General features: G+C 42.4%; 5 protein-coding genes and 1 pseudogene across 7 annotated transcripts; 4 read left to right on the forward strand and 2 right to left on the reverse strand.

Moving 5' to 3' along the window:
- Window positions 1-7,986: 7,986 nt before the first annotated feature.
- LOC9642626 lies at window positions 7,987-9,472 on the forward strand. The gene is made up of 2 exons (XM_002973512.2): window positions 7,987-9,137; window positions 9,195-9,472. Exons 1-2 carry the CDS (start codon window positions 8,172-8,174, stop codon window positions 9,351-9,353), a joined length of 1,125 nt encoding a protein of 374 aa, XP_002973558.2. The 5' UTR covers window positions 7,987-8,171; the 3' UTR covers window positions 9,354-9,472.
- Window positions 9,344-11,549, reverse strand: LOC9642187 (sulfite oxidase). 3 transcript variants are annotated; one of them, XM_024678577.1, is made up of 13 exons: window positions 11,369-11,540; window positions 11,238-11,321; window positions 11,069-11,184; window positions 10,922-10,984; window positions 10,822-10,858; window positions 10,688-10,769; window positions 10,533-10,636; window positions 10,368-10,463; window positions 10,205-10,315; window positions 10,048-10,149; window positions 9,942-9,992; window positions 9,674-9,892; window positions 9,344-9,620 (listed from the first exon to the last, which is right to left on the reverse strand). In XM_024678577.1, exons 2-13 carry the CDS (start codon window positions 11,310-11,312, stop codon window positions 9,498-9,500), a joined length of 1,179 nt encoding a protein of 392 aa, XP_024534345.1. In that variant the 5' UTR covers window positions 11,313-11,321; window positions 11,369-11,540; the 3' UTR covers window positions 9,344-9,497. The 3 variants fall into 3 exon arrangements, with proteins under 3 accessions (XP_024534345.1, XP_024534343.1, XP_024534344.1); XM_024678576.1 differs by having other exon boundaries at window positions 9,346-9,441; window positions 9,495-9,620; window positions 11,238-11,549; XM_024678575.1 differs by having other exon boundaries at window positions 11,238-11,549.
- Window positions 11,550-11,609: 60 nt separating this feature from the next.
- Window positions 11,610-13,697, forward strand: LOC9642627 (pentatricopeptide repeat-containing protein At3g53360, mitochondrial). Its single transcript, XM_024678443.1, has one exon. The coding sequence runs from the start codon at window positions 11,610-11,612 to the stop codon at window positions 13,695-13,697; it is 2,088 nt and encodes a 695-aa protein (XP_024534211.1).
- A 6,634-nt stretch (window positions 13,698-20,331) lies between these two features.
- LOC9642628 lies at window positions 20,332-20,909 on the reverse strand (annotated as a pseudogene).
- Window positions 20,910-21,026: 117 nt separating this feature from the next.
- Window positions 21,027-22,954, forward strand: LOC9642629 (kelch-like protein 5). Its single transcript, XM_024678574.1, has 10 exons — window positions 21,027-21,246; window positions 21,311-21,427; window positions 21,494-21,776; window positions 21,841-22,040; window positions 22,102-22,178; window positions 22,234-22,335; window positions 22,395-22,476; window positions 22,531-22,635; window positions 22,691-22,802; window positions 22,866-22,954. Exons 1-9 carry the CDS (start codon window positions 21,028-21,030, stop codon window positions 22,775-22,777), a joined length of 1,272 nt encoding a protein of 423 aa, XP_024534342.1. The 5' UTR covers window position 21,027; the 3' UTR covers window positions 22,778-22,802; window positions 22,866-22,954.
- A 40-nt stretch (window positions 22,955-22,994) lies between these two features.
- Window positions 22,995-24,114, forward strand: LOC112347500 (cell wall protein IFF6-like). Its single transcript, XM_024678444.1, has one exon. It carries the CDS (start codon window positions 22,995-22,997, stop codon window positions 24,054-24,056), a length of 1,062 nt encoding a protein of 353 aa, XP_024534212.1. The 3' UTR covers window positions 24,057-24,114.
- The last annotated feature ends 2,894 nt before the right edge of the window (window positions 24,115-27,008 follow it).

A 27,008-nucleotide genomic window follows, 5' to 3' on the forward strand; every position in this document is an offset into this window, starting at 1 on the left:
ATGAATGAATATTCCAAATTTAATGAGCATGGCACTTTTCTCCATGAAGTGTATATTTTTATAGAGAACAAAATCCTTCCTACCTCTAAAGGTCTCATACTGGTAAATGATTATGAAATGGGGGTTTTATAATCTAAGTTAAACATAATATGTACCTAAAATAGTCTAGAAATTTTGGTAAAAACCATCCTCACTATTTAAGTAGTTTCTAAAATTAAAAATTCATCTGAACCTATATAATTGTTATTCACAATGTTCTGGTTTAAAAGAGATTTTTTGGGGCCAAGTAAAATGGGAATATTGAAGTTTGCCACAAGCATGAAAATTTCTATTGTATATTTTAACATTTTGATATCTTAATATTTCAAAAATTTGATATTTCAAAAGTTGACCACCACACATTAGGCTAAAAACATATAGATAGCATTCAAAACACTTATTCATTCATTCATTTTTTAAAGTTTTACAAAGATATGAAACACAGAAGGCAAATAATCTATAAGTAGTTGTAGCATAAAATAATGTGAGAATGTTAACTTTTTATTACTACTAAAATCCTTATATTACACTCTTATTCATTATGACCATTAATAAAAATGCTTTTGTTATTTTTGAAATAACATTTCAGAGCAAGAGAAAAGAATAAACAGACAGTATGGTAGAAAGAACAAAAAGTCTACTCTATAGAATTTTCTATAGCATTTATAATTCACTTAATATTATAAATAAAAACATGCTGTTTATTTATTTCCCATTCCTCTTTATATAAGCATGATATATTATAGTAGTGCATCTCTATAATAGTATAAGTATGTAGTATATTCATCTTGTATTATATGATATGAATGATATATATGAATAAAAAAGTCAAATCTATATATATTTTCAAGATTAAAAGGTAATCATACAAAAAGGTGTGTTTGCATGCTTGTGTGTGTTTGCTATTATTCTAAATGGTAAACTTACTAGAGCTTTATATTAATTATGAGCTTCTGGAACCCTAGAGCCTACCAAGATTGATAATTAAGATTTGGTCTATTGCCATGTTATAATAAAACCTTATTCTTGAGTATATTAATCAGTAACAAACAATATAGTCATTAAAGAATTCTTGAGAATTTAATTCTTTTTTGAGTGTTAGAATAGTTAGAAAGAAGTGTATTTTTGGTCCTGGAAGATTCTCATTTAATTCTCCACCTCCATCCCCGAACTCAAACAACAATCCACCTTCAACTCCAAGCAATAATTTTTTAGAAGTCTTTATAACAATTGTTTCATTTATAGCCTTAAGTACAACTAAATAGGAGTTTCTTTTTTATGATGTTGTTATAAGAGTTAAAGTGCTCTAAGAGTGATATCACTATTTTCATCAAAATTCTTTTCTAGATATGACTAGAGAGCTTGAATGTGTAAATATATACAATCTTCGATGTCCACTTTTATTTAAACAAGATAGATAATTCTATAGGTTTGGTAAATTTTCTTGAGCATTTTCACTAATACACAAGAGTTGGTTTGGAAAATCTGTATATGTGGATGTACAAAAAAATCAAGGAGTTAAAAATATACAACTACTATGATTTCATAGTGAAGAAAAATATTCTATTGGCAAACACTGCATTAGTGAGTGTTAAATCTAATATAGTGGCTGATGCTTTATCTTATATTCATCATGTAACAAAGCTACACTCATAGTTTTATTATCATTTAAGTAAAGTGGTTAGTGAATTTAGACAATTGGTTGAGCATGTTTAGATTTAGAATGTTGAGGTAGTCTCTTTACAAGTCTAGATAAAAGCCCCTTTTTCATTGATGGATGGAATTCTATACTATAATGGTTGTGTATATTTGCTATGGGTGGATGTATTGATAAATAAGGTTTTATTCCACTATCACTATAATGAGTACAATTTTATTGATTTCTTTTTTAAGTTTAGTTCATTATGAGAAAAGTGTAGAATTTTTATATTTTTTTAGAACGATAGTATTTTGTATAAACACATGATTATATATATTTATAGTACAAGTGGTTTGAACATTGTTATAATTCTGAAGCCCCATTTATGAGACAAGCAATCTAAAATATCAAGAATATATGTATTGTTAGTGCATAATAAAAACTCACTCCCTAAAGTTTAACATAATATAAATATTGATAGGAATGCTTTACCATTCAAGTTTTAATTTGTTTGGTGTATAGGAAAGAATGTTAATAGTACTCACACTTGGCTCTTATGCATTTTATATAAGTCTCCACCTCCATCTTTAACTTTTACTAATATTTTACTTTTGTAGCATATATGGTTTTCACCCTTTATCCTATAGTGATTTACCATAGAATAATCACGAAGTGGAACCTAAACCCTCTATGTGCCATGTGTCACATGCCATATGCCATATGTCCAAGGACAGCAAATCAGAACCCAAGTTTCAAGGCCTTAGGCTATTGAATAAAGGAATAGGGCCAAATTCCCAAACTTGCAACTAAAGAGTGAAGGAATTGGAACATAAAACAACTCTTGAGCATTCATCCCAAGGAGCAAAGAGACAAGTGTATAGATTGATTTAGAATAGTCATAGAGTTTTTAGCATCCAAATGCTAGAATTAGCATGCAAAATAGAGCCAAACAAAATTTAGCATTATTTTAGCATATTGGTGATCTAATGTGAGGATATAAGTACTCCACCAACTAACATGGTATGGAACTTGGGTTTAAACCTAAGCCAATGCAAAATAATGACAGGCATGCAAATAAGAGCTAAATTATGCCTTAGGTTGGTCAGTCATGCTCAACTTACCTATTATCCTTACTATACGTTTAAAACCCCCCACAACCCCCCTGTTTAAGGAACACATGCTTTCAACTTTCACCTTTAGCCACTCTTAGTACCAGGAGTTAGTCTCTTGGATTAACTCAAAACTTACTAAATGTAGAATGATGCTAAATTATGAATTTAGATATAGGAAGAACACCATTGTGTTCAAGACAATGTCTACATTCTGTAGATATGCCAAATTAGCAAATCTAGATATTTCTCATAAATAGCAATTGAGACTTAACAGAACTAATATATAATGCATGATAGTGAGGGTGTTTGGCAGACACAGTAAACTATCTAGTGATATTGAGAGATTAGTCTCAATATGCAAGGGTTCTTGTCAAATTAATGCAAAATAGAGTAAAAGAGAGGTAAAATCCAAGTTGAATATACTTAGTAAGAAATACATAGAAGTTCCTTCCTTATATTCATTTGGCTAAGTACAAATGCTAAACCCAATTTACTAACACTTGAAAAAAAGGGGTTGAAAAGGGAACCAACAATACCAACCTTCTGCCATTGTGGTAGTAAAGAAACAATATCAGAAAAGACTAGTTGACATATAACTTTCAATACCTATAATCACATTTACAATACTTTCCCCCTATTATGGAAGATTAATGTCCTTATCAATGCATACTTTAATCTAGACCACTGCTAAGGAAACAACTCTAGAAAAAACTTATAGTGAGCACACTTCATGAGAAATGCACCAACTTAAATAAGTTAAGGTAACTTTTCTGTTTAACACAAATATGCTACAACTCAGACACTTTTGCTACTTTGGGTGTCATTCAACTTACAAAAGTGTGATATGCCTCTATTTGCCTCTATCAATAAATAATCAAGCAAAACATTTTATAAAGATAATCAATTATCCTAGATTATAGTGAATCATCACCAATGATTGCCAGATGCAAATATTAACTTTAATATTGAAATTAATAAGCTAAAATGCCTTTCCTAACAATTCTTAACAAATAACACAATAATTGTGAAAACTTACAGAACCAAAATCTCAAAAAAGTTTATAAAGTTTCACCTAACAATGATCACAAGTCTTTATGAATTAGCTTCAATGCTAAAGAAAAAATTATGGTATAACTCACAATATATTTGGCATTTAAATTGATGCAAATATATTTTTCATTAGCTTTAACATTATGAAGTTTAGTTTATAAATGTGTTAAGAAGGATAACCCAAATCTACCAACAAAGCTTTTTAGTAAAGATGCAACAGTCACGACAAAGGTAGTTCTAAAGTTGGAAAAAACAATTGAAGTTGCTACTAAAAATCCAAAATCAATTGGTATGGAGATATTCATGGAGCTGAATGTTAAAATCCTCAATATACAACAATGATTTAAAGGTTTAGTTTCTACCATTGAGTCGACACTTTCTTTGATGTGGCTAATGATCTTTGATAAAGTGTATAATTCATTTGAGTTTTGCCGTATCGTTGACATTAAACTTGTATAGCTTGTACGAGCCGATCGGAAAAGGAAAGGGAAATTAACACAAAAAGAAGTAAAATCTCCCCTCTAGAACAAGGCAAAAGGATAATATCAAGGGCTAGTTATATATAATCAAATAAAAGTAAAAAACAAATTTTAAGATCTTTTATATTTTATTTTTGATTGACAAAAAAGGTCATAATAAAATCCATTTAATGTTGATGAGTCACAACTTCAAGTTTTGATAATTTTTATATAGTAAAATGTAAATAGATATTAAAAAAATTAAATTTTAAAATAATTTTAAAATGAAGTATTTTGCCCTAAAAGTTTTCTAAATTATAACAATGAGTTATAAACAATGATAGTGGTAAATTTTATTTCAACATGAGTCAAAAATTCAACATCATGAGGATATATAATATTAAAAAGAATAACTATTAATGATTGTAATATAATGTAATTGAAGATTTTGCAGTTTTGAATTAAATGCTTGCAAAATTTTTTTATAAAGATAGAGGTAAGAAATATAAATGATAATCCAAACTCTAAGATACAACAATTAGTTACTATGATGGCAAAATTGATTTTTGAGATATTTTTCTAAAAAGATTTTAAAATTAAATTAAATTTCTACTCAAAAGTTGAAGCTTTATAAGTAAAAAATACATCCATTTCCATTATTGTTCTCAAAAGTTTCAGCCAAGCCATGCTCAAAAGAGATATATATAATCATCATCAAAAAAGTATCCACTATCGAAGAATGACAAATTATTCTATATCAATAAATAATCAAGCAAAACCTTTTATAAGGAATTATCCTAGACGATAGTGAATCATCACCAATGATTGCTAGATGCAAATATTAACTTTAATATCAAAGCTAATAAGCTAAAATGCCTTTTCTAACAACTCCTAACAAATAAAATAATAAATGTGAAAACTCACAAAACCAAAATCTTAAAGAAGTTTATAAAGTCTTGCCTAACAATGACCATAAGTTTCTATGAACTAACTTCAATGCTAAAGAAAAAATCATGGTATAACTTATAATATATTTGGCTTTTAAATTGATGTAGATGTGTTTTTCATTACCTTTAACATCATAAAGTTTAGTTTATGAATATATTAAGAAGGATAACCCAAATCCGCCAATAAAGCTTTCTAGTAAGGATGCAAAAGTCGTGACAAAAGTGGTTCTAAAGTTGGAAAAAGCAATTTGAGTTTCTCCTAGGAATCCAAAGCCAATTGATATAGAAATGTTTGTGGAGTTGAATATCAAGATCTTTAATATACAAAAATGATTTAAAGGTTTAGTTTCTACTATTGAGTCGACACTTTCTTTGATGTGGCTAACGATCTTTGATAAAGTGTATAACTCATTTGAGTTTTGCTATATTGTTGACATTAAACTTATATAGCTTGTACAAAACAATTGGAAAGGGAAAGGGAAATTAGCACAAGATGAAGTAAAAACTCTTCCCTAGAAAAAGGCAAAAGGGATAGTTATCAAGGGTTAGTTATATGTAATCAAATAAAATTTTAAATAAAATTAATATATAAAAAAAATGAAATATTCTTGATCTATGCATATTCTCAAGTTGATGGAAAGAGGCCTTGCTTCTTTAAAATGTACTTTTCCTTATTTTTTATTCTACTTCTCTTCTCCAATTAACACCAGCCACTGTCTATAAAATTTTCTGAAAGCCTACCAAGAAGATTCTACTGATAGACATGGAGATTTGGGTACCTTTGCCAACTCTACAGCAGATGGAAGCAACATTGATTTCACTATTGAAGAGCTGGCCTGAGCCATTGGGGATCTTCCACTACACATAAGCCTGGATGTTCATGGCCCAATGGCCGAGCTTCTCCAGGCATGTGATAGAGGCTTTTCTGCACAGGTTCTAGCAATTATCTTTAATGACATTCTTTGCAATGAATTTCTAAGACAATGGAAGAGTGGAGATACGAACTACCATACCATAATGGTCTCTTTGATCCTCCAAACTCTTTGCCTACATGGTGGAGAAACATCTCGTAAACTAGAGTGAGCAGCGAGAGAAATGTGCAATGGCCCAGGCAGGTTTCCAGCCACAATACAGTTTTGTGGATCCACTAATCATTATTATGTTGCTTCATTGATTTCAAGAAAGCTTTCAATATAGTTATGAGACAAGGCTTATTAGATCGGCTGGAAGTACTCGAGAGATAATCTAGGCTATTTTGGCTTTGTACAAAGTTATTCTCACTGACATTGCTGGTCAAGAATCGAGCACCAGCACCACTGCACAAAGCAAGGATGCCCACTTTCCCCAACTCTCTTTGGTTTATATATCAACACGATTGAGGCTCTCTTTCTTGATCACCATCTATCAGAGATCCAAATGAGGACCTATAATTCTATCTACTTCTGTACGTAGACAACTTACTACTACTTGCCTCCACCCGCACCATACTTCAGAGATAGCAAGAGGTCCTTGCCATGTTTTTCAATAACACAGAATTGGCTGTAAATTGGAGGCATACAAGTACCTTAGCTATGTAGTACATCAATGTAATCTCTGGTGTGCAGGGGTAATTGACCATATCAACACAGCTTGCAAAGCATACCACACTCTCCAAAGTGATTTCTGTACCATGGGAATCTACTGTTGGGACACTGAACACCAATATTTCATGGCAAAAGTCACAACAGTCTTGATGTACAGTGAAGAAGTATGAGGACCTGGTCTGACCAAGGACCTTTGGAGGCAAGTTGGGAAGATTCATTGGACAACTGAATTCGGATGCCTGAAGGTATCTTGTGGGTTATGTCTATGGAATCTGGCATCCTACTCCAAGTTTGGAAGAATACTATGCAATATGTTCTACGTCTACTCACACACCTGGATGAAGACAACCTTGCAAAGTTTGCTGTTTTAGACTGGACAATCAACGTCAACTTGGATGGTGGCACAACTGGACACAGTCACTGGAGATGGAGCTTAGTGATCTCCTTCTGGAAAATATAGCTTATGTCCATGCGCTATGGATGGAAAAAGCATTTAAGACATGGCTGCAAGGGGCTGATAGAGCTCAACACAGTTTCTACAGATACCACGTAGAAGTTGTCGACTGATCAGCCTCTTGGACAGAAACACAGGAAGATCATTGCAGCATATCGGACTAGAGGGCATCGATTGTATCCAGTAATTGGGGAATGGTTTTGCCCTCCAATCCCATGGGAAGGACGACTCTGCCAGGAGGTGGAGACAGTGGTACTACACACAATTGTCTAGCTTTTACACACATTTGGCAACAATCACACCTCCCACAAGCTGGTATGGATGCAATAGCTCTCCTCAATCAAAGAGGTGGCCATATTTCTCTTTCTCTGGGAACTCCCTAAATATTTAAACTAGAATATTAGCGCATGCCCTAGGGCCCAAAACACCCAAATGGACATACCACAGGCTTTCATTAACAGTTATCAATATGGAAATGGCATTTTCAAGAATAAAAGCTCAAGATTTTCTGGCACTTGTTTACATAGAGGATCAAATTTATAGTAACTTGAATACTTCTCAAAATAAACGCAAATTGGAACATGCTGCACATGCCCTTGCCACGCGTCTCGCGCGGATAGCTTCTCGCTGTAACAATCCGCCACGCGTCGTCCTCCCATTCGCTCGAGGCCACGAGTACCACAAAAGCGCCAGAGCGCTACATGCCGAACACTTCTAGGTAAGGTCTCTTTCTCGGCGGCTAGGCTATGGTGGAGGAGCAAGGATGAGGAAGAGGAGGAGGAACTCTGAGAATTCCTTCGAGAATTCCAGCTCCAGTCGTACAGGTACCTTGCCCTCCCTAGTCGATCGGGCCGGATTGAGCTAGATCATCCAGGGATTCCAGGGTAGAATGGGTAGGGCGGGCAATGCCGGCGAGCAGCAGCCGCGAATCACACTGGGGAGCTACTTGGATATGTCACGGAGCTTGAATATGGATCCTTCCTGGAGCTCCAGGCAGCACAGCAATGCCAGGGGGCGATGGGACATGACCAAGAGCCTCAATGTGGAGTCTGGATTCTTCGCAAAGGCATCGTCGCGGCCTAGCCGCAAGGCCGCGAGGAATGGCAATGGAAGCAGTGGCAGTGGCAGCAGTGGCAGTGGCAGCAGAGTAGCGGCGGCCAAATCTTCGGAGGATTGCGTCGTGGTGGCCGCGAATTCTCCCATTATAGACCAGGAGCACAGGAGATCGAGCGCCGCGGCCAAAAGCCCCTTGTCCGCGACCGATGGTGGGATGTTTCCAAGCCGGGCAAGCTTCCACGCGGGACTCAATGGGAAGATGCTACCCACGAGTCCAAACATCCGGGACCCTTGCCAGGAGAAAGATCTCATCGATGCTTTCGTGGACCAGCTGAGAACCATCGCCGCGAGCTCCTCGAGTAGCGAGCCCAACGCTACAACGCGGCGAGTGGTGAGGCGAGCGCTGGAGTTTTCCAGCAACTTGAACGCTCAAAAGATCACCACCACCACCACCGCCACCACCGGCAGCGAAATCCACAGCAAGAACAAAGTGCCATCGTCCAGAGGCGTGGACGATCTTCGCGATGGTGGCGACGATCTTGGCAGGAGGATTTACCGCTCGAAGCTGAAGGGCAATGGCGGTGATCTCCGGAGGCAGCACTTTCTTCCCGTGGTTGTGGAGGAGAAACAAACGGTCATCTCCTCGCCGATATGCCACAGCAGCTCTTCGAGGATGAAGCTAAAGTCCGTGGACATGCCTCCGGCGATCCAGCAGCACGCCGTGGAGTGTGCCTTCCAGCTCCTCAAGAACATGGATTGCAAGCTCAACTGCAAGCTCATCGCCTGGCAACTTAAGAAGGTAAGTTTCGGTCCAAGTTGACGATCGAGTTCTTTACTTACGTGGTGTTCTTTGTAGGAGTTTGATAAGATCCATGGACCGGCTTGGCACTGCATCGTGGGGACGAGTTTTGGATCGTATGTAACGCACTCCGTCGGTGGATTCATCTACTTTGCGGTGGGAAAGGTGTCGATTCTTCTCTTTAGAACTGCCATCGAGGTGGTGGATAAAAAGTAGAGGCTGGCTCGCTCGAAATTCAAGCTGCCAGTTCTTCGTCTAGCGCAGTGGAAAATCACACTGCTCTTGTACAATGGGAATTCCAACTCTAAAAAACCATGACTTTTAAGAAACAAAAAGAACTGGCTTCGTACCTCCAACCTTTTAAAGCTTGGATTGAGGAGGGACGACATTGAGTCTCACCCGGTGCCATGAAGTGTTTAGCACTCCTCTCAAGTTCCATATGCTCGATACATCCTCTGGCTGGATGTTTGCGGCAGCATCAACCTGTCAATCACATAAAAACCGTGAGAGGTCTCGAACGAACTCGAGAAACTTACAGCTTTAGCCACGACTTCTAGCGGAGAGTTCGTGAGTTCCACCGTCAGCTCCCATAGGACCCACGCAAATCTCTTGCATTTCTCGGGATTGTCAGCAATGTACTCCTTGTCATCTTGGAATCGCTGAGCTTCCTGCCAAGTTTTGCCTCCGTCTACCGAGACATCAACGCGTTCTATTCCACGGCCTCCACCACTCACAGCGTAGCCTTGAATTTTCATCTAGAAAAGCAGAAACAAACAACTGAGCATCAAACACAAGTGTGCTTACCTTGCTGCCAGCTTTGACGAGATCTCCCTCTGCTGGAGAGCATATAGGACACTGGCAACCAAAAACCACGAGAATTTTAAGAAGAAATCCCAGCTTGACGACATACCTGAACAGGAAAGTCCATTAAAGGTCGGCGAGAGTTCCAGTTGATGTTGTCCCAATCTACGGTTGGTGGAAACATCTTGAAATCCTTTTGCATGAAAAACCCCTGGCGAGTTGAGAGATGTTAAAATGTGTCGTGACTTACCAATTATATACAAAACCTGGCATTCTTCTTCAATAACTTTGATCTCAGTAAGCCATTTTACCGAGCGAGCGCCAATGACACCTGGAACAACAACCCGAAGAGGAAATCCATGGTCCCTATTTAGTTCCTGTGACAGATTTTCATAAACTAGGAAATTCGTTCTGCGCTTTTGATTTTACCTTTCCATTCATTTCATAAGCCAAAATAACTTCCGCTTCAGGGCTCATTGCTTGGGAGAGAGGGATGGATCCCTTGTAAGGTCCACCATTTTCTTCCTGAAACAAAAAGTTGATGGTAGACTTAAAACGTAAACAACTAAGAAAACTTTGTTTTGCTTTGCCCACCTTGCAAACGTCCACGCTTGAAAACTCGACATGCCTTTTCGAAGATTCTTGGCGAACTCCTGCGAGTTCCAACACGTCGTGCAATCTAGCACCTCCCCAAACAGCTGGACAAAAGTTTATGTCGTAAGAAAGAAAAAAAAACAATTCGTGCCCACCATTTCCCAAGGCTGAAATCGCCCAGCCAACACCTTTAACTTTTCTGACTTTGCTCATAGCCGTTCTCCGATTTCCTGCACACTGGAGAGCAAAACTCATCAAAGACTAAAAGTTTGAAGTTGGCTTTTCTTACTTGTAGCGTAGCCGTCACCGTGTGCTTGGGCAAGTTCCTGCATTTACGTTGGTTATCACCCTTCGAGCAATAGAAGAGAATTGAAAGAATTTTCAAGTACCTCAAGTCCTGGAGGGACAAAGACAAGGGTCCAGGAACCAAGCCACAAATTTCCAAGCGATAGCTGCCAAAACAAGCAATTTAGAAAAAAAAAATTGCAAAGAGCTTTAGAGAAGAATCAATCAATCTCGATCAATTTTTTTTTTACTTGTTTGGATCATCGATGACAGGAATGGGACCGTGATTCCTTTTGTAGAAGAGATCCTCGGGAGTTACGAAGGATCGCACGAGAGCCTTCGGCGGTGTCTCGGCATTGAAAGGCTCCTGAGAAGGAAAATAAATTTGTTGAAGTGGTAGAAGCACAGCATTTTCCTTACCTTGGAATTTACAATGAGTGATGGATCGCGATGAGGCTCGTTCTCGTAAGATTTTGGCCCATACAGCACTCCCATCGCGCAAACCTGCAAATCCATGGCGAGTAGCACCGAAAGCTGGAATTCGAGCAAACCTTCGCGGCGTCCTGGCCGCCGCACGCCAAAGAGAATGAGAGATCGACGAGAATTCGAGAGAGCGCTTCCTGGCCGCCGCGCGCCAAAGAGAAAGAGAAGAATGAGCTACCCTAGGATTCCTCGAAGCCTCTCTTCTATCGCTATAGCCACCATTCACAGGAACGCCACTGAAAAGATTCGACCTCGCGACCACTTTAGGCCAGGGAGAGGATTTGAGCCCGAGGCCTCTCTGGCATTTTGATGCTAGTGAAATATTTAGGGCTATGGAGGAGGAGGAAGAAGGCGCTCGATTTTTCCCTCTTCTCGATCTATACGAGGACGGCCAGCACGGCCAGCAGCATCGAATTCCTACCGGTGCTGCGGTCGCGGGTTCAAGAGCTCGAGTGGAATGGGATCAATCTGGAGCCTTACGCGTACGAGGAGCTGCTCCAGGCATGCGCGCGATTGAGTGCTCTCCACGAAGGTAGGCGAATCCATTCCCACATTGCCCGGTGTGGATTTGGCGATCGCGCGCTCTTCTTGCAGAACACTCTCCTCAACGTCTACGCAAAATGTGGGAGCGTCCGGGACGCGATCGAGCTCTTGGAATCCATGGAGCTCCGGAATGCGGTCTCGTGGAACGTGGTGATCGGCGGGTTTGCCAGGAGCGGGCACCGGCAAGAAGCGCTGGAAATTTTCGGGAAGATGATGTTGGAAGGAGTCAGGCCTGGCAGAATCACCTTCACGAACGCTCTCCTGGCCTGTGAAGGAGAGGAATTCCTGCCGCTGGGAAGGATCATCCACAGCTCCATCCAAGAGGCCGGGATCACAGATCAAGAAGAAGAAGAGAAAGCTGTGGAGCTGGGAAATGGGCTGATTGCCATGTATGGGAGATGCGGTGATCTAGCAGCTGCTACCCAGGTTTACTATGGAGTGAGGCAGCGGACGATTGTTTCGTGGAACTCGATCATCGCAGCGTATGCCCAGTCCGGACATAGCAAGGAGGCGTTCCAGTTCTTCCAAGAATTGCTAGCTAATGGGACCAAGCCGAGCTCAGTGACGTTCCTTGCCATCTTGCCGGCCTGTTCGAGCTCGCAGGAGGTGGACGTCTTCTCGGCGTTGATCAGAGAGGCTGGACTGGAATCCGACGTGCTCGTCAGTACGTGCTTGATCACCACATACGGGAAAGCTGGCTCTTTGGAGAATTCCAGGAGAGCTTTTGCTGTCTCGGAACGGAGCAACGTTGTGACTTGGAACGCGATGCTCACGGCGGTGTCGAGCGTTGGAAAGCTATTGGAAGAGCAGCGCAGTGTAGAGGTGGGATTCCTCGCGGAGGCAGAATCGCTCCGGTTGTTCCGAGAGATGCTGGGCGAAGGACTGAGGCCCGCGAGGGTGACGTTTCTGGCGGTTCTAAACTCTTCATCGCCGAGTCCCAGGAGCTGGGAATGGATTCACAGGCTGGCCTTCGAGAGCGGTGTTGCCGACGTAGAACCGGATGTAGCAGCCGCGCTGGGCACCGCCTTCGTACGAGCCCACGGAAGAAGAAGATCGAGCAAAAGTTTCGATCAAGATCAAGGTCTTCACCGACAGGAACTCGAGCTCTCGGACGACGTGCTTGCCTGGACAAGTGCCATGACAAGCTGCTCCCAGAAAGGCCTGGACAGAGACTCCCTCGCCATCTTTCGCCAAATGCAGCTCCAAGGCATCCATCCAACCAGTTTCACTCTCGCGGTGGCTCTGGAATCCTGTGCGAAGCTGGGCGACTACGAACAAGGCAGCAGCATCCACCGCGTGATGGCCCTCCAGTGCAAATCCGACGAGTTTGTCGCCACCGCGCTCGTCAACTTATACTCGAGGTGTGGAGATCTCGCCGCCGCTCGAGCAGTCTTCGACGGCTTCCAGGGATCGACGCTGGTCCTTGCCACCGCCCTCATCGCCGGCTACTCTCGGAATGGCGATGGCACCGCCGCGCTCCAGGCCTATCAGCTCATGCAGCTCCATGGCGACGCTCCGAATGACGTGACCTTCGTCACCATCCTCTCGGCTTGCAGCCACGCCGGCTTGCTGGACGAGGGGGTTGGATACTTCCAGGCCATGGCCGCGGAGCATTCGATCGAGGCGACGGCCCAGCACTATGGCTGCGTCGTGGATTTGCTCGCTCGGCTTGGGCATTTGGAGGAGGCCGAGGAGATTATCGAGGAGATGCCGTTCTTGCCGGGGAGCGTGGATTGGCTGACGCTGCTGGGCGGGAACAGGAATCACGGGGATTTGCGGCAGGGGGAGCGAGCGATAGGAGAGCTCGAGCGTGGATTTCTGGCGGGATCCAGTGGATCGAAATGGAGGCTCTAAGGGCGTTAAAGAGTTACCAACATTATAAACAAATTTTTTTTAATGATTACTTGAAAAAAATATTATTTAGAGTTTTAAGTAATGCTGACAAAAGGTGTCATTTTGTAAACTACATAAGAAAGACTTAAAGACCGGTTTTACTTCAAGTCAACCTAGTCGGTGCAGTTGGTAATTTTAGCACTACGTAGAGAAATGCTTGCATGTGTACAAATTTTGGCTGACGGAACGCTTGAAGGAATTGCAGTCGTAGGAAGGTAGCTCTGAAACAGTCACTTTGAAGACATTGCCACTAATGGAGAGAGAGAGAGAGAGAGAGAATTCTTTTCCAAGAGGATTCAGTTGTTTGCTGCTGACTGTTTCCACTCTCTGTTTTCTCACCCCTTCAAGAAGTTTAGAATGTTTTTGCGTAGACTTCCTGTGCCTGATTGCCATCAAGCTCCCTTTTCACCCCTGTGCCAATATCCTCCACCTGTTCTATTTCGTGTCTTTTTCCGTGTTTCTCACATAGAACAGCATGCATGTTGAGAACCTGTAGAAGTAGTTGACTTCACAATTGCATCATCAAACTTGTACCAAATTCTGTTTGCTTTAGCAACTGTGGTATAATGCCCTCCTCTTCCGTAATGTTCAACAACTGCACACAGGTTGTAAGATTCCTGCTCGTTAGATGCTAATCTGGAAAAGAAAAAATAAAGCCGTGTTAAGCAGAAACATCACAGCTACCTCAGACTTTCTGGGAAAATTCGCGGCAGTCGTCCTCTTGCTCAAGTTTAGCAGGCCAGCCCTAAGCGCTTTGACTTCTCTGTCCACCATTCTGCTTTTAAGCTCTGCATAAGGGAAATCGAATTAAATTACGCTAAAAGATGAGAAAGACAGACTTTTTAGCTTTAGTCCTGTCAGTCCTCGTTTCAAACCTTCATCTGGAAGCACGAAAACGCTCCAAGCATATTATAAGAAGCTGGATCAAGCATTTAGATTTTATAAACTTTTGGCTCCCACAAGTACACGCATGTAGCTGGACATTTTCATCCGCACGATCGAAGTCAATACAGGTCTCCAAATCCAAACTTTGTGAATCTGCAGGACAATCGTTAAACAAACATTCACAACGAAGTCTAGACATAATAGTTACCCCCGCCATTAGGAATGTGGAGCAGCCAATGTGTTGTTTCTTCAAAGCTCGAGTTTGAAACGCCACAAGTCACGCATTTACAGACGTGTTTGAACTTCAGCTTTACTTCCTTGCAATCCATAACCTTCTCAAGCTCGTTGAATAGTAATACTAAAAATTCCTGCACAAAAATGTCAGGCCGAAACACAAAGTCCATATACTTACATGTGCGTCCTGGTCCTGCCCAAGAACTGCAAAATTCGGATCAAGAGCAGCAACCTGCTGGTGCATAGCTCGCGCATCACATGCTTCTCCATTGTTGATTTTCTTGTGAAGTTCAAACAACTCCTTGAACAACTGGCTAGTTGCCGAAGCTTTCTCCAAGAGTCCTCCAAAGTGTCTTGTGAGAACTTAATGCTTGAATTGTACTTGAAAGATCACACGTCCGTCCAATGTTGGGAATCCCAACCAGTTTGTGCTCGGACGCAGTAGTTATCGCCTGCTTAACCGAATATTTCAACTCTTTAACTTCTACCTGCCCTGCCGCTGCTCTGATATTCTTCTCTTCAGTTGCCCCTCTCACAGCTTCTTTTTCTTCGAGAATCATCAGACTTCTTACGTTTTCCGCAACTCCTTCAGAAAATACGTGTTGAAGCTGACTCTCCTTGTCTTGAAGAATCATCAACCCATCGGGATGAGAACAGTACCATCTATACTGTGAAGATTAAACTTTGTAGCAGAGAACACAAGGAAGTCTTGAACACCATAGCACAAACAGATAAACCTTACCAGCTTCTCTACAACATTCAGAGTGCTCTGATAAGAAATATTTGCATCTGCACTAGATTCGTTCCCGCAAACCAGAATTTTGTCGCCCTCAAAAGCTCCTCAACTTCAGCCTCCTTTTGAAGTAGAAGATCGATCACTTGTCCCAATACTTGATATCATCTGTCTCGAATGCATCAAGCCACCTGTTCCCTATCACAGTAGCCTCCCTCTGTGGAAATGTTCTTAAGAACCATTCAGTGGCTGATTTAGGGAACAAATCCCTTGCCTGGCACTTCACAAGTTCTGCTAAAGCTCTAACAATCTTACAGGCCCTTTCAAGATCTTGCTCCTTGTAATACGTCAATCCGAGGTAAGGTTCTACCAAATCAATGGGGTGTCTTTATCGACAGGTTGTAGCATCGAAGAGGCTGCCGGATTGGCTTGCCCAGTGTTGCCAACAGAGTGCCGAATCCACAAATTCGTTCTCTTTCTTCAGGAGAACAAGGTGGACTGGACAAGCCGTGGAATGAACAGGGCTTCTTCGACATTGACTTGATTCACCATAATGTTGTGCAAGACTACATGAACCTCCCTTCTGCGCTCACTGAGGTTGAGCTCCGGACGATGATAAGTTGCAGCAACGTTCCAAGTCAGTCTTGTGCTCTCAAAGTGCGTCTCGCAGAGAGACTCTTGGGAGACTGCCACATTGTGTGTACAAGACAGGTTTGGAACAGGTACAGGGAGGTTGGGCATCGCCTCGACACAACACAGTTCATCCAGGCAGAAAACCACTGCGAGAGACTTACGTGTTTGGCCATTCTAAAGTCCGCGAGCTTTACATTTCCATCCGAGTCATGCATGTGTGGTTAGGTGTGGTATGCGTCAGGATGGGGTTTGACCATAGGGAGAAGGCGTTCATGTCCAGCCAGAGGGCCTTGATACTTAAGCCGGACGAGAAGTAACTGTGGGACTTGGCTGCTTGTGTTGCAGTTCTAGCTAGTGATAGCTGTGAAGGTGAAATGCTCTGGCAAAAGGCAGGCAAACTCCACTTGTATGAATTGGGTACAAGGTGATCTACCATAGTAGCTATAAATTATAAAGAAAGAATAATCTTAATCCTTGTTTGTATAAACAATTGACATACTTTACTATTAGTAAAATATTGATTGCTTACTCAATTTCCTACCATAAAGGAAAATTAAAATTAAAAACCAATCCTCAAAATACAAACCTCATTTTCAGTCTCTCTTGTGTCATTAAGATCAATTGTGTATTTTTGAAAGAAAAAAAGGAATCTCTCTCCTCTAAAAATAAAAAAAGAAATATCTTGAGTTTCATATAAGTGCAACTTAAGTTGGCCATTTACAATGCTACACCAAAACATTTACCTCTAACAAGAATCATGAATGATGCACCTCATTGTAACCTAATAGTAACTCAATCTAGCTATTTCTACATAAGTGTTGAGAAGATGAGGACTAGAAAACAAATTCTTTTTGCAACTTTGCACAGTAGAGGAAAAAGAATGGATTTAACTCTAGAATGCAAAAAACACTAAACTTGTTTTTGAATGAAGTTTCTTAAACATGTTTGAAATTATCTGATGAAAAGAAGTATAAAACAAATATTTCCTGTCAAGAATACATTTTTCCCACCAAAAGTTTTTCCCATCAAGAACATTCATCTCTTATTAAGAAATTCATCTATCTGGAAAATGTGTATTTATTAGGGTATTCACACAATCTTATCCACGGATCATATAATAAATGTTGCTTATTTATAGGCTATTCATTCTTTATGACTTGCCATAAATTCCACTTGGGAACTCCCTCACAGTGTCCCATTCTTGTCCAGTGCTTTCTCCCAAGTAATCCAATTGTCTCCGGTATAGCCACTGTCATGATCTTATTCCTCTCTGCTGCGGTTTTTATTGCTCTCAAGTGATTCACAATGATTCATGATAGCTACTGCCAGCCACATGGTATGTGCAAATGCGATTCGTGCACCATCTCTCTACACCAATGATCAATTGCAGTGTAGGGAGCTTCCGACACGACACTTGCTTGCCAAGATCGCCACAGCATGCCGCAGTAGATCCAGGGCACCCATTGCAGGGGCTGCAGCTTAACACGTCCTGGGTGCTCTCGTGCAAACTCCTTGAGCAACGCAGGGATCTGTGGAGTAGCATCGTTGCTAGTGTAGACACACTTCAGCTCCACATCTGTGTCACTGCTTCTCTTCACCAGCTCACGAAGGAACTCCAGTTCCGGACCTGTTCTTTCCCAGATGTGCTTGCTGTAGACAAACTCGACTCTAACTGTCAAGGGGCTCTTCCTGCTGTTCCAATTTGCAACGTTGAGTTGCTGCATTTCGTCACACACACCGTGAGGCACTGGAACAAGAAAGCAAAAGCTTCACCTTGATACTTATGAAAGAGACAATGAACTCCTCAAGCCCCTGGAACGGCTCCAGCAGGGCCACAAGATCAATAGAGCAGGGTGGAATGCCATCGTCAAAGATGCAGAAGTAGAACTTCTTCAGGCTCGACGTTCTACACAACGCTGCCTTGTCCATTACTTGGGTGGGGTTGCTAAACGGATTGAGGAAGATGATCTTTTTGAGCCTGGTGTAGCCCAGCCCCTGGATGTTCCACATGCTCTCTCTCACCCGGATCCACTCTACGTTGCATGTAACTCGATGTGCGGAGCAAAGAAGAACATCCACCGGAGCTTTGGTGTGTCAAGGGCAAGTGTAAAGTTGTCCACTCCACCACCCTCGCAGTGTTCCGACTGGCAGCTGTCGAGGCTGCGGCTCTTGAGCACGTAGGTACCTGCATAAACATAAAATCACATATATGTGAGAAACAACAACAAATGCCCAGACTCGGTGAATCGGGCCAGCTCTACATACCGGGCGAGCTCACCACTATTGTATTCATTCTCGCTGCAAGAAGCGAAGGGCAGAGCTCGAGCAGCTGCTGCAGCACACTCACGTTGACCGGTATGTGAAAGGTGAGGAAGAGGAGATTAGGCAGCAGCGGTGAAGGCAAGGCTGCATTGCCGAGCGTGGAGCCGAGTTGTGTGACGTAGACGTGGAGACAGCGGAGCTCCTGGCACGCAGAGATGTTGAACCAGAGGCCCTCGAACTTTTGCTGCGGACCTCCGTAGATGGTCACCGAGTGGAGCCCCTTCCCGATCTGGTGCAGCCAGCGAGTGCATTCTTGCTGGAACCGGATGGATAACTGGCGAAGATTGTTGTGGCCAAACCAGCGGATGAGCCCCTGCTCCACATCATGACTCCTCGATTCCAAGCAATAGTGCGTGACAAGCCTTGCCAGGTGCGCAAACCTCTTGCTTACCAGAGACGAGGGATTCAAGTCGCGGGACCAGGCGAGGAGAGACATGATCCGAATGAGGACCTCATCCGGAAGATCGTCAAGGTACTGCCTTCGCATCACCAAAGTCTAGACCGAACTTTTCGATGTTTACTTGAGAAGGTCGCGCGCTCTTTAGGAGCGGCAAACGCGCGATAGAGAGGCGGGGAGGAGAGCGCGGGAGGCTGTTTCTCGTTTGATGATCGAGTCTTTTCCAGCTCCATAGCCACGGAGAAGATGCCAAGGCTCCAATCGACCACGTACGATCTGGTGGGATCTCTACTCTTCTGGAGCGTTAACACGGCGTCGACTTTCATTTCTATCAAAACAATTCTAGCAAAACACAGATGATCACCAGTCCAGGTCCTTGTAGAAAAGGATCCAGTAGCTACTGTCACCACCGTCGGGCGCACCGCCACCATTGCCCCCACTGTCCGCGAGGGCGTGTCCCAGGACGACATTGGCGATCCGGTGGCCGATGACGATGAGGACGTGTTCCAGTCCCACGAAGACATCGGAGATGGAGGGGCGCTACCATGAGCAGCAGGAGGAGCGCCACCTTCCGCAGCAGTGGCCGATGGAGGAGCGCCACCGTGAGCAGCAGGAGAAACACCACCGTCCGCAGCAGTGGCCGATGGAGGAGTGCCACCCTGATGAGCGCCAACAGCAGGAGCACCACCACCAGCAGCAAGAGGAGCGCCACCGTGGTTGGCATCTGGGGCCGCCTGCTGTGTAATGACCAGGGTCTGGCTATGCCAGATCCTCTGTTCTTGGCCTCCCTGGATCACAGCGTGCTCCGACTGCTCCACATCTGAGAATACAAACCCCAGGATCTATGAGAAAGGAAGAAGCAACAAAGACAAATCAACAAACGAGTGAAGCTTGTTTCCCATCCCCGCGATCCGAAGTTCCTGGCAAAACCAAAGCCGAGGGAAGGGCGGAAGAGCCGAGAGAAAGCCATAGCCAAGCCAAGAAAACCAGAACGAGAGACAACCGGGAGAGAAAAAACCGAGAGGATACATACCTTTTATTCTTGATAAACAATAATGAGTAGTAACCCTAAAGCCTCTCACCCCAGCTGTTCATATCTTGATTCATGATTATCCTTGCGAGCAAGAAGTTTCTAGCTGTGTGACAGTGCCTTTTCTCTGGATCACCGCACCATGCAGCGATCCATCTCAATATCATGATTGCATTGAAACAAATTTGATCGATCGACGCAGAACGGGAAATCTGACCTTGCGAACGTACTCAAATATATTTTCCCAATCCTATAGTCCTACTACGCCGTTAAATCGTTTGAAAATGGGACTATTTGGTCTTGCGAATATTCTACGTTCTTTTGAAAACCATTGGTTCTTCGGCTATGAGATACCCGCATATTCTTCTTTCTTCTTCCTTTAAAAGCGAAGAGCTTGCGCAATCGATCGCTATCGAATCGTCGATTAGAGCAAGAACATTCCAAACACGACGCCGACACCAAAGACATTGCCATCGTTGTAGGTCGCCTCCGCGTAATCGTCAGTCTCGAGATCCCAGAAGCATCGCGACGCCATTTGCATGCTCTGCCCTCTCACCTCGCCGATCACCACCTGGACGACGAGCTTGTACCTCTCGAATTCCAGATCTGGCTGAATTCTTATCGAATTACTCTTGATCAGCTCTGAAGAGATACCTTTGAGGTCCGATTTGATGGAATCGGCGAGATCCCTGGCAACGCCCGGAGATGTCTCAGGATCATACACCAGGCCCTTCAATTTCTCTTTCAGCACTGCTGCGATCGTGTCTCTCACCTGTCCAACACGGAACTTCTTCTTTGGCGCGTAGGGAAGAGGGCTTTCGATAATGACCTGCAGAGGATGATCACGCAAGAATCAGTTGCGATGGAGATGATCTGGAAGATCGATTTCACCCGTTTCTTCTTGTCGGCGTCCTCGGGGAGTGTCTCCAATGCCGCCATTTTGATCGCCCAAGAACCCTAGATTCCCAGTTAAGTGCCACGTCATTCACTACCCGTTCGTATCGTCCTAGTCAGCAGGCGAGGTTTAGGGTTCAGGGCTTTTGAAAATCTTCTTGCGATGTCGCTGCTCGAGGCGTCCATTCTCGAGAAGCTGGAGCTAGGGCGCGATCTCCCGATCGCGGAATGGGAGCGCCTCGACGGCGAGCGCTGCGCTCAGGAGCAAGCGATGCTCGCGGCGGAGCGCGATCGGCTTCGCTTGTCGCTTCAATCCGCGGATCCGGCGCTTGCCCTGGCCGCCGACAAGAATCTGGAGTTCTGCGCGAATGCCGTGGCGCAGGTAACGATATTTCTAGCTAGATATTTGCTGATCTGCGAGTTCTTTCTCTAAAATTCCTCTCAAGATGAGGAGAGACGATGTCGAGCTTAGAAGGCTTCTCGAGGTCGCCAAAACTTACTCGAAGCAACTTAACGATGTGGAGACGCTGAAGAAGGCAAATGTGCTGCTTGAAACCTCTCAGGTATCCAAAACTTTCCTTTGTGTGTGGGAGAAAGAAAAAAAACTACGTCTTTCTCATACCTGGCAGGCAAGCATGGCTTCGCAAATCCAAGCCTTGAAGCTCGAAGTGCGTGGACTGAAAGCCAGGGCTGTGGGAAAATCGGCGAACTTGGCCAGTCCACAGATATTTGTCATGGGTGGCTACGATGATACTGCTCTCGTGACAGCTGCGGAAGTATACTCGTTTAAATCATCGCAGTTCACGCCATCTTGCTCCATGCTCTTCCCGCGATCTTCCGCCGCGTCGAGCGTTTTGGACGATCGCATTTACGTGTTTGGTGGTGGAGATGGGAAGAACTGGTTCGACACAAGTAAGAATGCTCCTTTCATTGAATCTCTGGTCTTCTCATGCGATGGTATCTTGTACTAACTCAGCTGAGCGTTACGACTCTATCAGTAATAGCTGGAGCAAATGCAGCTCGATGAAATACAAGCGTGGTAACTTAGCAGGAGCAACAGTCGGTGGTAAAGTGTATGCTCTTGGCGGCGGTAACGGTAAAGCCCAGTTTTCTCAAGTGGAATGTTACGACGCCCACCTTGGTGCTTGGACGTCTTCTCCGAGCATGCTCGAAAAGGTAACGACGTTATTTTCTTTCTCGTTTTGTTTTTTTTTTGCATTTACTCTCTGCATTGCAGCGTTACATGGTAGCAGCTGCTGAGATTGGTGGAGCTTTGTATGCTCTGGGCGGCTTTGACGGTAGACATTATCTCAGGTATACTCGTAGTCTTTTCTAAGCTTTTGGTTGCTAAAGATGGTGCATTGATTAGGACTATGGAGCGCTTTGATCCTCGTGAATCTGTCTGGACGAAGATGCCATCGATGACGTCCAAGAGAGGCAGCTTATCCGCGGCTGTCTTAAATGGGAGACTGTGAGTATTTGTCCACCTCGTCCAGCTTCTAGTCAGAATTAGAAGACATGTTTCTGCAGGTATGCGCTAGGAGGTTTCGATGGTTCTGTATTTCTTTCGACCGTCGAGGCTTTTGATCCCCGTGCCGACCGCTGGGAAACGGTAAGTCACTGAATCATGTTTCGTTTTATCGTTTATCTGACAACGTCGAAACAGGTTCGACCCATGGGGTGCGCAAGAGCTTACGGTACTGCAGTCACTGTCAATGGCGCCATCCACGTTATCGGTGGACTGCAAACAATGAATGTTCTTTGTGATACTGTATGATTTTCTTGATTCTCTTACAATGTACTACCAAGCTATTTTTTTGTTGCAGTGCTACGTGTACGGAGAGGAATCGGGCTGGAAGAAGTTCGGACCATCCGGATGGAAGCGCAGCTTTCTCACCGCAGCAGTACTATAGGCAAGATTGATGCCATGCATCTCTGGTACATAACTTACATAATCTAAATGATGGTTTTAAAACGTTTGTCTGGTTTCTCATGCACGAGGTCCAGGCAGGGCGATAAGTCTGGGCGAGTTGGTGAAAGTGTTATGATGATCCTGTAAGCAAACAAAAGAACAGTTTCGTTGAAACGAATCCAGCTGGGGCATAGCTATGAGAATCCGAGTACAAGCAGATGCTCCGAAAGTCGCATTGCGTTCTCTCGATTCAGCGCGAGCGAGCTATAAATTTCGGTCAGGCTTTCACTTCTTTCTCATCACTAACTCGCATCCCTGCAGCTCTTGCCACCACCATGGCTGCCACCCGTTCGGCGACGATGATCCTCAGCGCTGTTCTATTAGCAGCATTGCTCTTCACCTCCTCCGTGTGCGCTCACCACCATCACCACCGAAAGTTTAAAGCATCCGGCTTCTTTTCCGCTCCGACAAAAGACTATCAAGGTGGTGGCTCAGGATACGCAGGCTTTGGTGATGGCTCTGGTTCCGGCTCTGGAGAAGGAAGCGGATCCGGCTCTGGATCATCGTCACCGGTATATGGAGGAATTCCAGGTGGTGCTGGCTCTGGTTCTGGAGCTGGCTCGGGCTCTGGGATGGGGAGTGGCTCCGGCTCTGGGAGCGGCTATGGAAGTGGTGGCCCAGCGAGTGGAGGCGGCACGGGTTCTGGCTCTGGCTCCGGTTCTGGAAGTGGCTCGGGTTCTGGCTCTGGAAGTGGTGGAAGTCCGGGATATGGTTCTTCGCCTGGCAGTGGCTCCGGCTCTGGACAAGGCAGCGGCTCGGGCTCGGGCTCTGGAATGGGATCGGGATCCGGGAGTGGTGGCTCGTATGGAAGTGGCTCTGGACAAGGTAGTGGGAGTGGTTCTGGCTCCGGCTCTGGAAGTGGCTCTGGAGGAAGTGGAGGTGGAAGTCCATACTATGGAGGAATTCCTGGAAGTGGCTCGGGCTCGGGCTCGGGCTCCGGCTCCGGCTCTGGTTCTGGTTCTGGCTCTGGAAGCGGTTCTGGAGGAAGTGGAAGTCCATACTATGGTGGAATTCCTGGAAGTGGCACTGGAAGTGGTAGTGGAAGTGGAAGCGGGAATGGAAGTGGCGCAGGATCTTCTCCAAGTGGAACTCTTCCATGCAGTCCACCACCTTATTACGGTAGCACTCCAGGTTCTGGAGAAGGGAGTGGGGGTGGAAGTGGCTCAGGATCTGGGTCTGGCTATGTGCCCAGTCCTCCATATTATGGTGGTGGCTATTAGATTTTGACCACTACTATAAAATAATTTGTATCTATAAATTTGAATTTGAATATAACCATTTCTAATTTATATAAAATAAAATAGTAAGTCACTTAAAACCAAGCAAATTTTGCAGCTATAATAAATATTATTTAAGACACCAGAATTTTAAATTATCCATTAAGATAATGTATTAAAAAAAATACTATATACATAGATTAGTTTTAGTTTTAAAATAACAATATTCAGCTATATATTAATTAGCTATCTTGTACCATATTGACCTTATATATAGTTTATTCTATTGATTCAACAAGTTCAACTAGAAAGTTCCACCTTTGACATCCTCCACACTACAATGACAATTGTAAAGACAATCACATAAAAATAAACAATGGCTCCAAATAAACAAAATGGTAGACCATTTAGAGATGCCCTAGAATACTAGATGCCTAGACAATCTTCTAGCTACTGTAGAAGCTACAAAATCTTCATCATCTCCTTGAGGTCATTTCTCTTCAAAAGATATCATAAAATGAGTACTTGAGATAAATATGTAAAAGGAAACTAATTACATTATGGACTTGTTGTTGCTATAAGAAAGAGATTAAGGTAAAGTAGCATTGAAAGATCCTTGGCAGGCAACACTAACAAAAGCTAGACAAACAAAAACCATAATGCACTTTGATCATTGCTTGTTGTTATTTAATTGAGGATTTAATTCTTAATTTTCTTCCAGCAACAACATGTTGTTGCATTATATATTACTAACTTTGGTAAAAAAGTATTAAGTATAAGTAAATTAAAAGTTATTTATTGTAAAACAGCACCATAATAATAAAATCTGAAGCACAGTATTTTTAAAGTTCATTATTTTCTTGCCAAAAATTAGATTGATAAGTAAATTAATGATTCATATTTTAGCAATCAAATCATTTCAAGATGAACTTAACTTGTTCACCGAGTTTAAATAGTGTGTTCCCTAACTATTTATGGTAGGTCTGATATTATTTTATCAAAACTTATAAAATGTTTCTTAAATTTTCTATACTCCAACACACTCTGCTAGTTGCTAAAAGGTATCATAGTGAAATAAAATTTTAAATTTATGACTAGCTAATTGTAAGAAATAATGAACAAATTATTATATTTTTAGCATATATTATTATACAATTCCCTCTCCTGTACATCAAAAGGAATTAAAATTTTAAAAAGGAGAACATAAAAGAACAAATGGCCTTTATATATGAGTTTTACGAACTTGATATATTTTAATTCTATTTCAAGTCAAGTGTAAAAAATACTTTAGTATAAATGTATGATAGTTTATATTATAAACCAAAACATTGTTCTCTACACTTGTTTGTTTTTTCACAATATCTCTAAAATGTGATATTTTTATATTAGTAAGAATATTAGTTTTAATGGTGCAAGGTGGACTTAAAACTATGTGTGGGTGTTAGTTGTAGTATTAGAGGCACTAAAACTATCCTTTCAGAATTCCATGTGATAATAAATCCTCTTGAATTTGTAGGAGAATAGATAGAAAAATATAATAAAAGCTTAATAATAAATTGTTCACTCCTATTTAATTCAGCGTATTTTTATTTAAAATTAAATGAGATTGTTTTTTTTATATAAAAGATTCCACCAAAAATCCAGTTAATATTCCAGAGATTTTTATTAAGCTATTATTTTACAGCTATTAAGTTTTAAGTTTTAGTTTTAAGCTATTATTTCTTTTAGGAAACTCATACTCAATTGACACTTATTACTCCCAGAGGATTTTGAAGTCAGTCAACACCCATAAGAGTACTCCCCAAACTGAAAAGGATTCCACTCATGACCAATGATTGCAAACAAGTCCGTAGCCCCAATCTCTCTTGCCTTGGGAAAACCAACACAGCTAACCATGCTCTTTAGCAACATCATTTTCATGACTGATGCATGCATACATGGCAGCAAAGTGATAGTAGTGTGCTGTCTGTTCACACTTGTTATCAAGATGACGAAGGAGATATCTGTTAGGATTCTATCCCTTACACAATTAGTTAAAGGGGTGATCATTTGATTATAAGGCCCTTTGTTTATCCTATTATCTTGACTTAGTGCCTAACAATCCTTCTTTCGTCAAAGAATAATCGTCCGCGATCATACTTAAGCCATAGTCCTTCTTTTAGGGTCTACCAGACTTTGTATCCACCATATTGAATATTCCTTTAGAATATTCTTACCCCACTTGTCAGCAACAAGAATTGAACTGCTCTAATACTAATGTTAGGATTGTTAGGTTTTTTTCCCTTGCCCTAACATGCCTTAATATACCTTTATACATTCTTTTGACCGATGTTGACCACGTGGTCAAAGCTAATGCCTAACAATACCTGGGATTTTCTTCCTCTTCCTCCTCTTGCACTTCATTCCCTTCCAGATCACTCGCTTCCTTCGTAATTTCACCCTTGGATATGAAGATTGATAGTTCTCATCGTTACATTTCTCAAACATGTAAAAAATGTGATAGAGATTATAAGTGAGGTTTAAGACACTTGACAACCAATTTAGCAATCCACTATCATGAATGAGTTATCAAAGAATTAGGGCAGAATGAGAGAAATGACGTTGACTGTAAAGGACATCTATGATTTAGTTGATTTTGAAGAACACTTAAGCCCACACAGAAGGGAATTCCAGATTAGAAGAAGCAATAATGAATTTGCAAAAGCAATTAGGATTAAGGCTTATCTCCACATAAGAATATAATTCTCACTTTTTATCTTAACTTTTATAATGTGTTGTCTTTGTAAGTGTATAATAAGCACCTCTATGACTTTGAGGTGACTTGGGAACTTATGAAAAAAAATTATGCTAAAATTGTTCACAAGAAGGAGGTTGATTACCAAATTCTAAGGGCATAAACAACAATTTTTGCTAATTATAACAAAAAACAACTTCTGGTCAATGAGGAGAAGATGC

Source organism: Selaginella moellendorffii, unplaced genomic scaffold (genome assembly GCF_000143415.4).
Source record: "Selaginella moellendorffii unplaced genomic scaffold, v1.0 SELMOscaffold_22, whole genome shotgun sequence".
Classification (NCBI taxonomy): Eukaryota; Viridiplantae; Streptophyta; class Lycopodiopsida; order Selaginellales; family Selaginellaceae; genus Selaginella; species Selaginella moellendorffii.

What these genes read in the sequence shown, in the direction of transcription:
- LOC9642629 (XM_024678574.1), top strand. Translation starts at nt 21,028, where the DNA reads ATGTCGCTGCTCGAGGCGTCCATTCTCGAGAAGCTGGAGCTAGGGCGC. An exon ending in TGCTGCTTGAAACCTCTCAG is followed by an intron (nt 21,428 to 21,493) that starts GTATCCAAAACT and finishes CATACCTGGCAG; the next exon opens with GCAAGCATGGCTTCGCAAAT. An exon ending in GTGCCGACCGCTGGGAAACG is followed by an intron (nt 22,477 to 22,530) that starts GTAAGTCACTGA and finishes ACGTCGAAACAG; the next exon opens with GTTCGACCCATGGGGTGCGC.
- LOC9642626 (XM_002973512.2), top strand. Translation starts at nt 8,172, where the DNA reads ATGGGTAGGGCGGGCAATGCCGGCGAGCAGCAGCCGCGAATCACACTG. An exon ending in TCGCCTGGCAACTTAAGAAG is followed by an intron (nt 9,138 to 9,194) that starts GTAAGTTTCGGT and finishes TGTTCTTTGTAG; the next exon opens with GAGTTTGATAAGATCCATGG.
- LOC112347500 (XM_024678444.1), top strand. Translation starts at nt 22,995, where the DNA reads ATGCTCCGAAAGTCGCATTGCGTTCTCTCGATTCAGCGCGAGCGAGCT.
- LOC9642627 (XM_024678443.1), top strand. Translation starts at nt 11,610, where the DNA reads ATGCTAGTGAAATATTTAGGGCTATGGAGGAGGAGGAAGAAGGCGCTC.
- LOC9642187 (XM_024678575.1), bottom strand. Translation starts at nt 11,333, where the DNA reads ATGGATTTGCAGGTTTGCGCGATGGGAGTGCTGTATGGGCCAAAATCT. An exon ending in CTTATGAAATGAATGGAAAG is followed by an intron (nt 10,316 to 10,367) that starts GTAAAATCAAAA and finishes AATCTGTCACAG; the next exon opens with GAACTAAATAGGGACCATGG. An exon ending in TAATGGACTTTCCTGTTCAG is followed by an intron (nt 9,993 to 10,047) that starts GTATGTCGTCAA and finishes TTTGGTTGCCAG; the next exon opens with TGTCCTATATGCTCTCCAGC.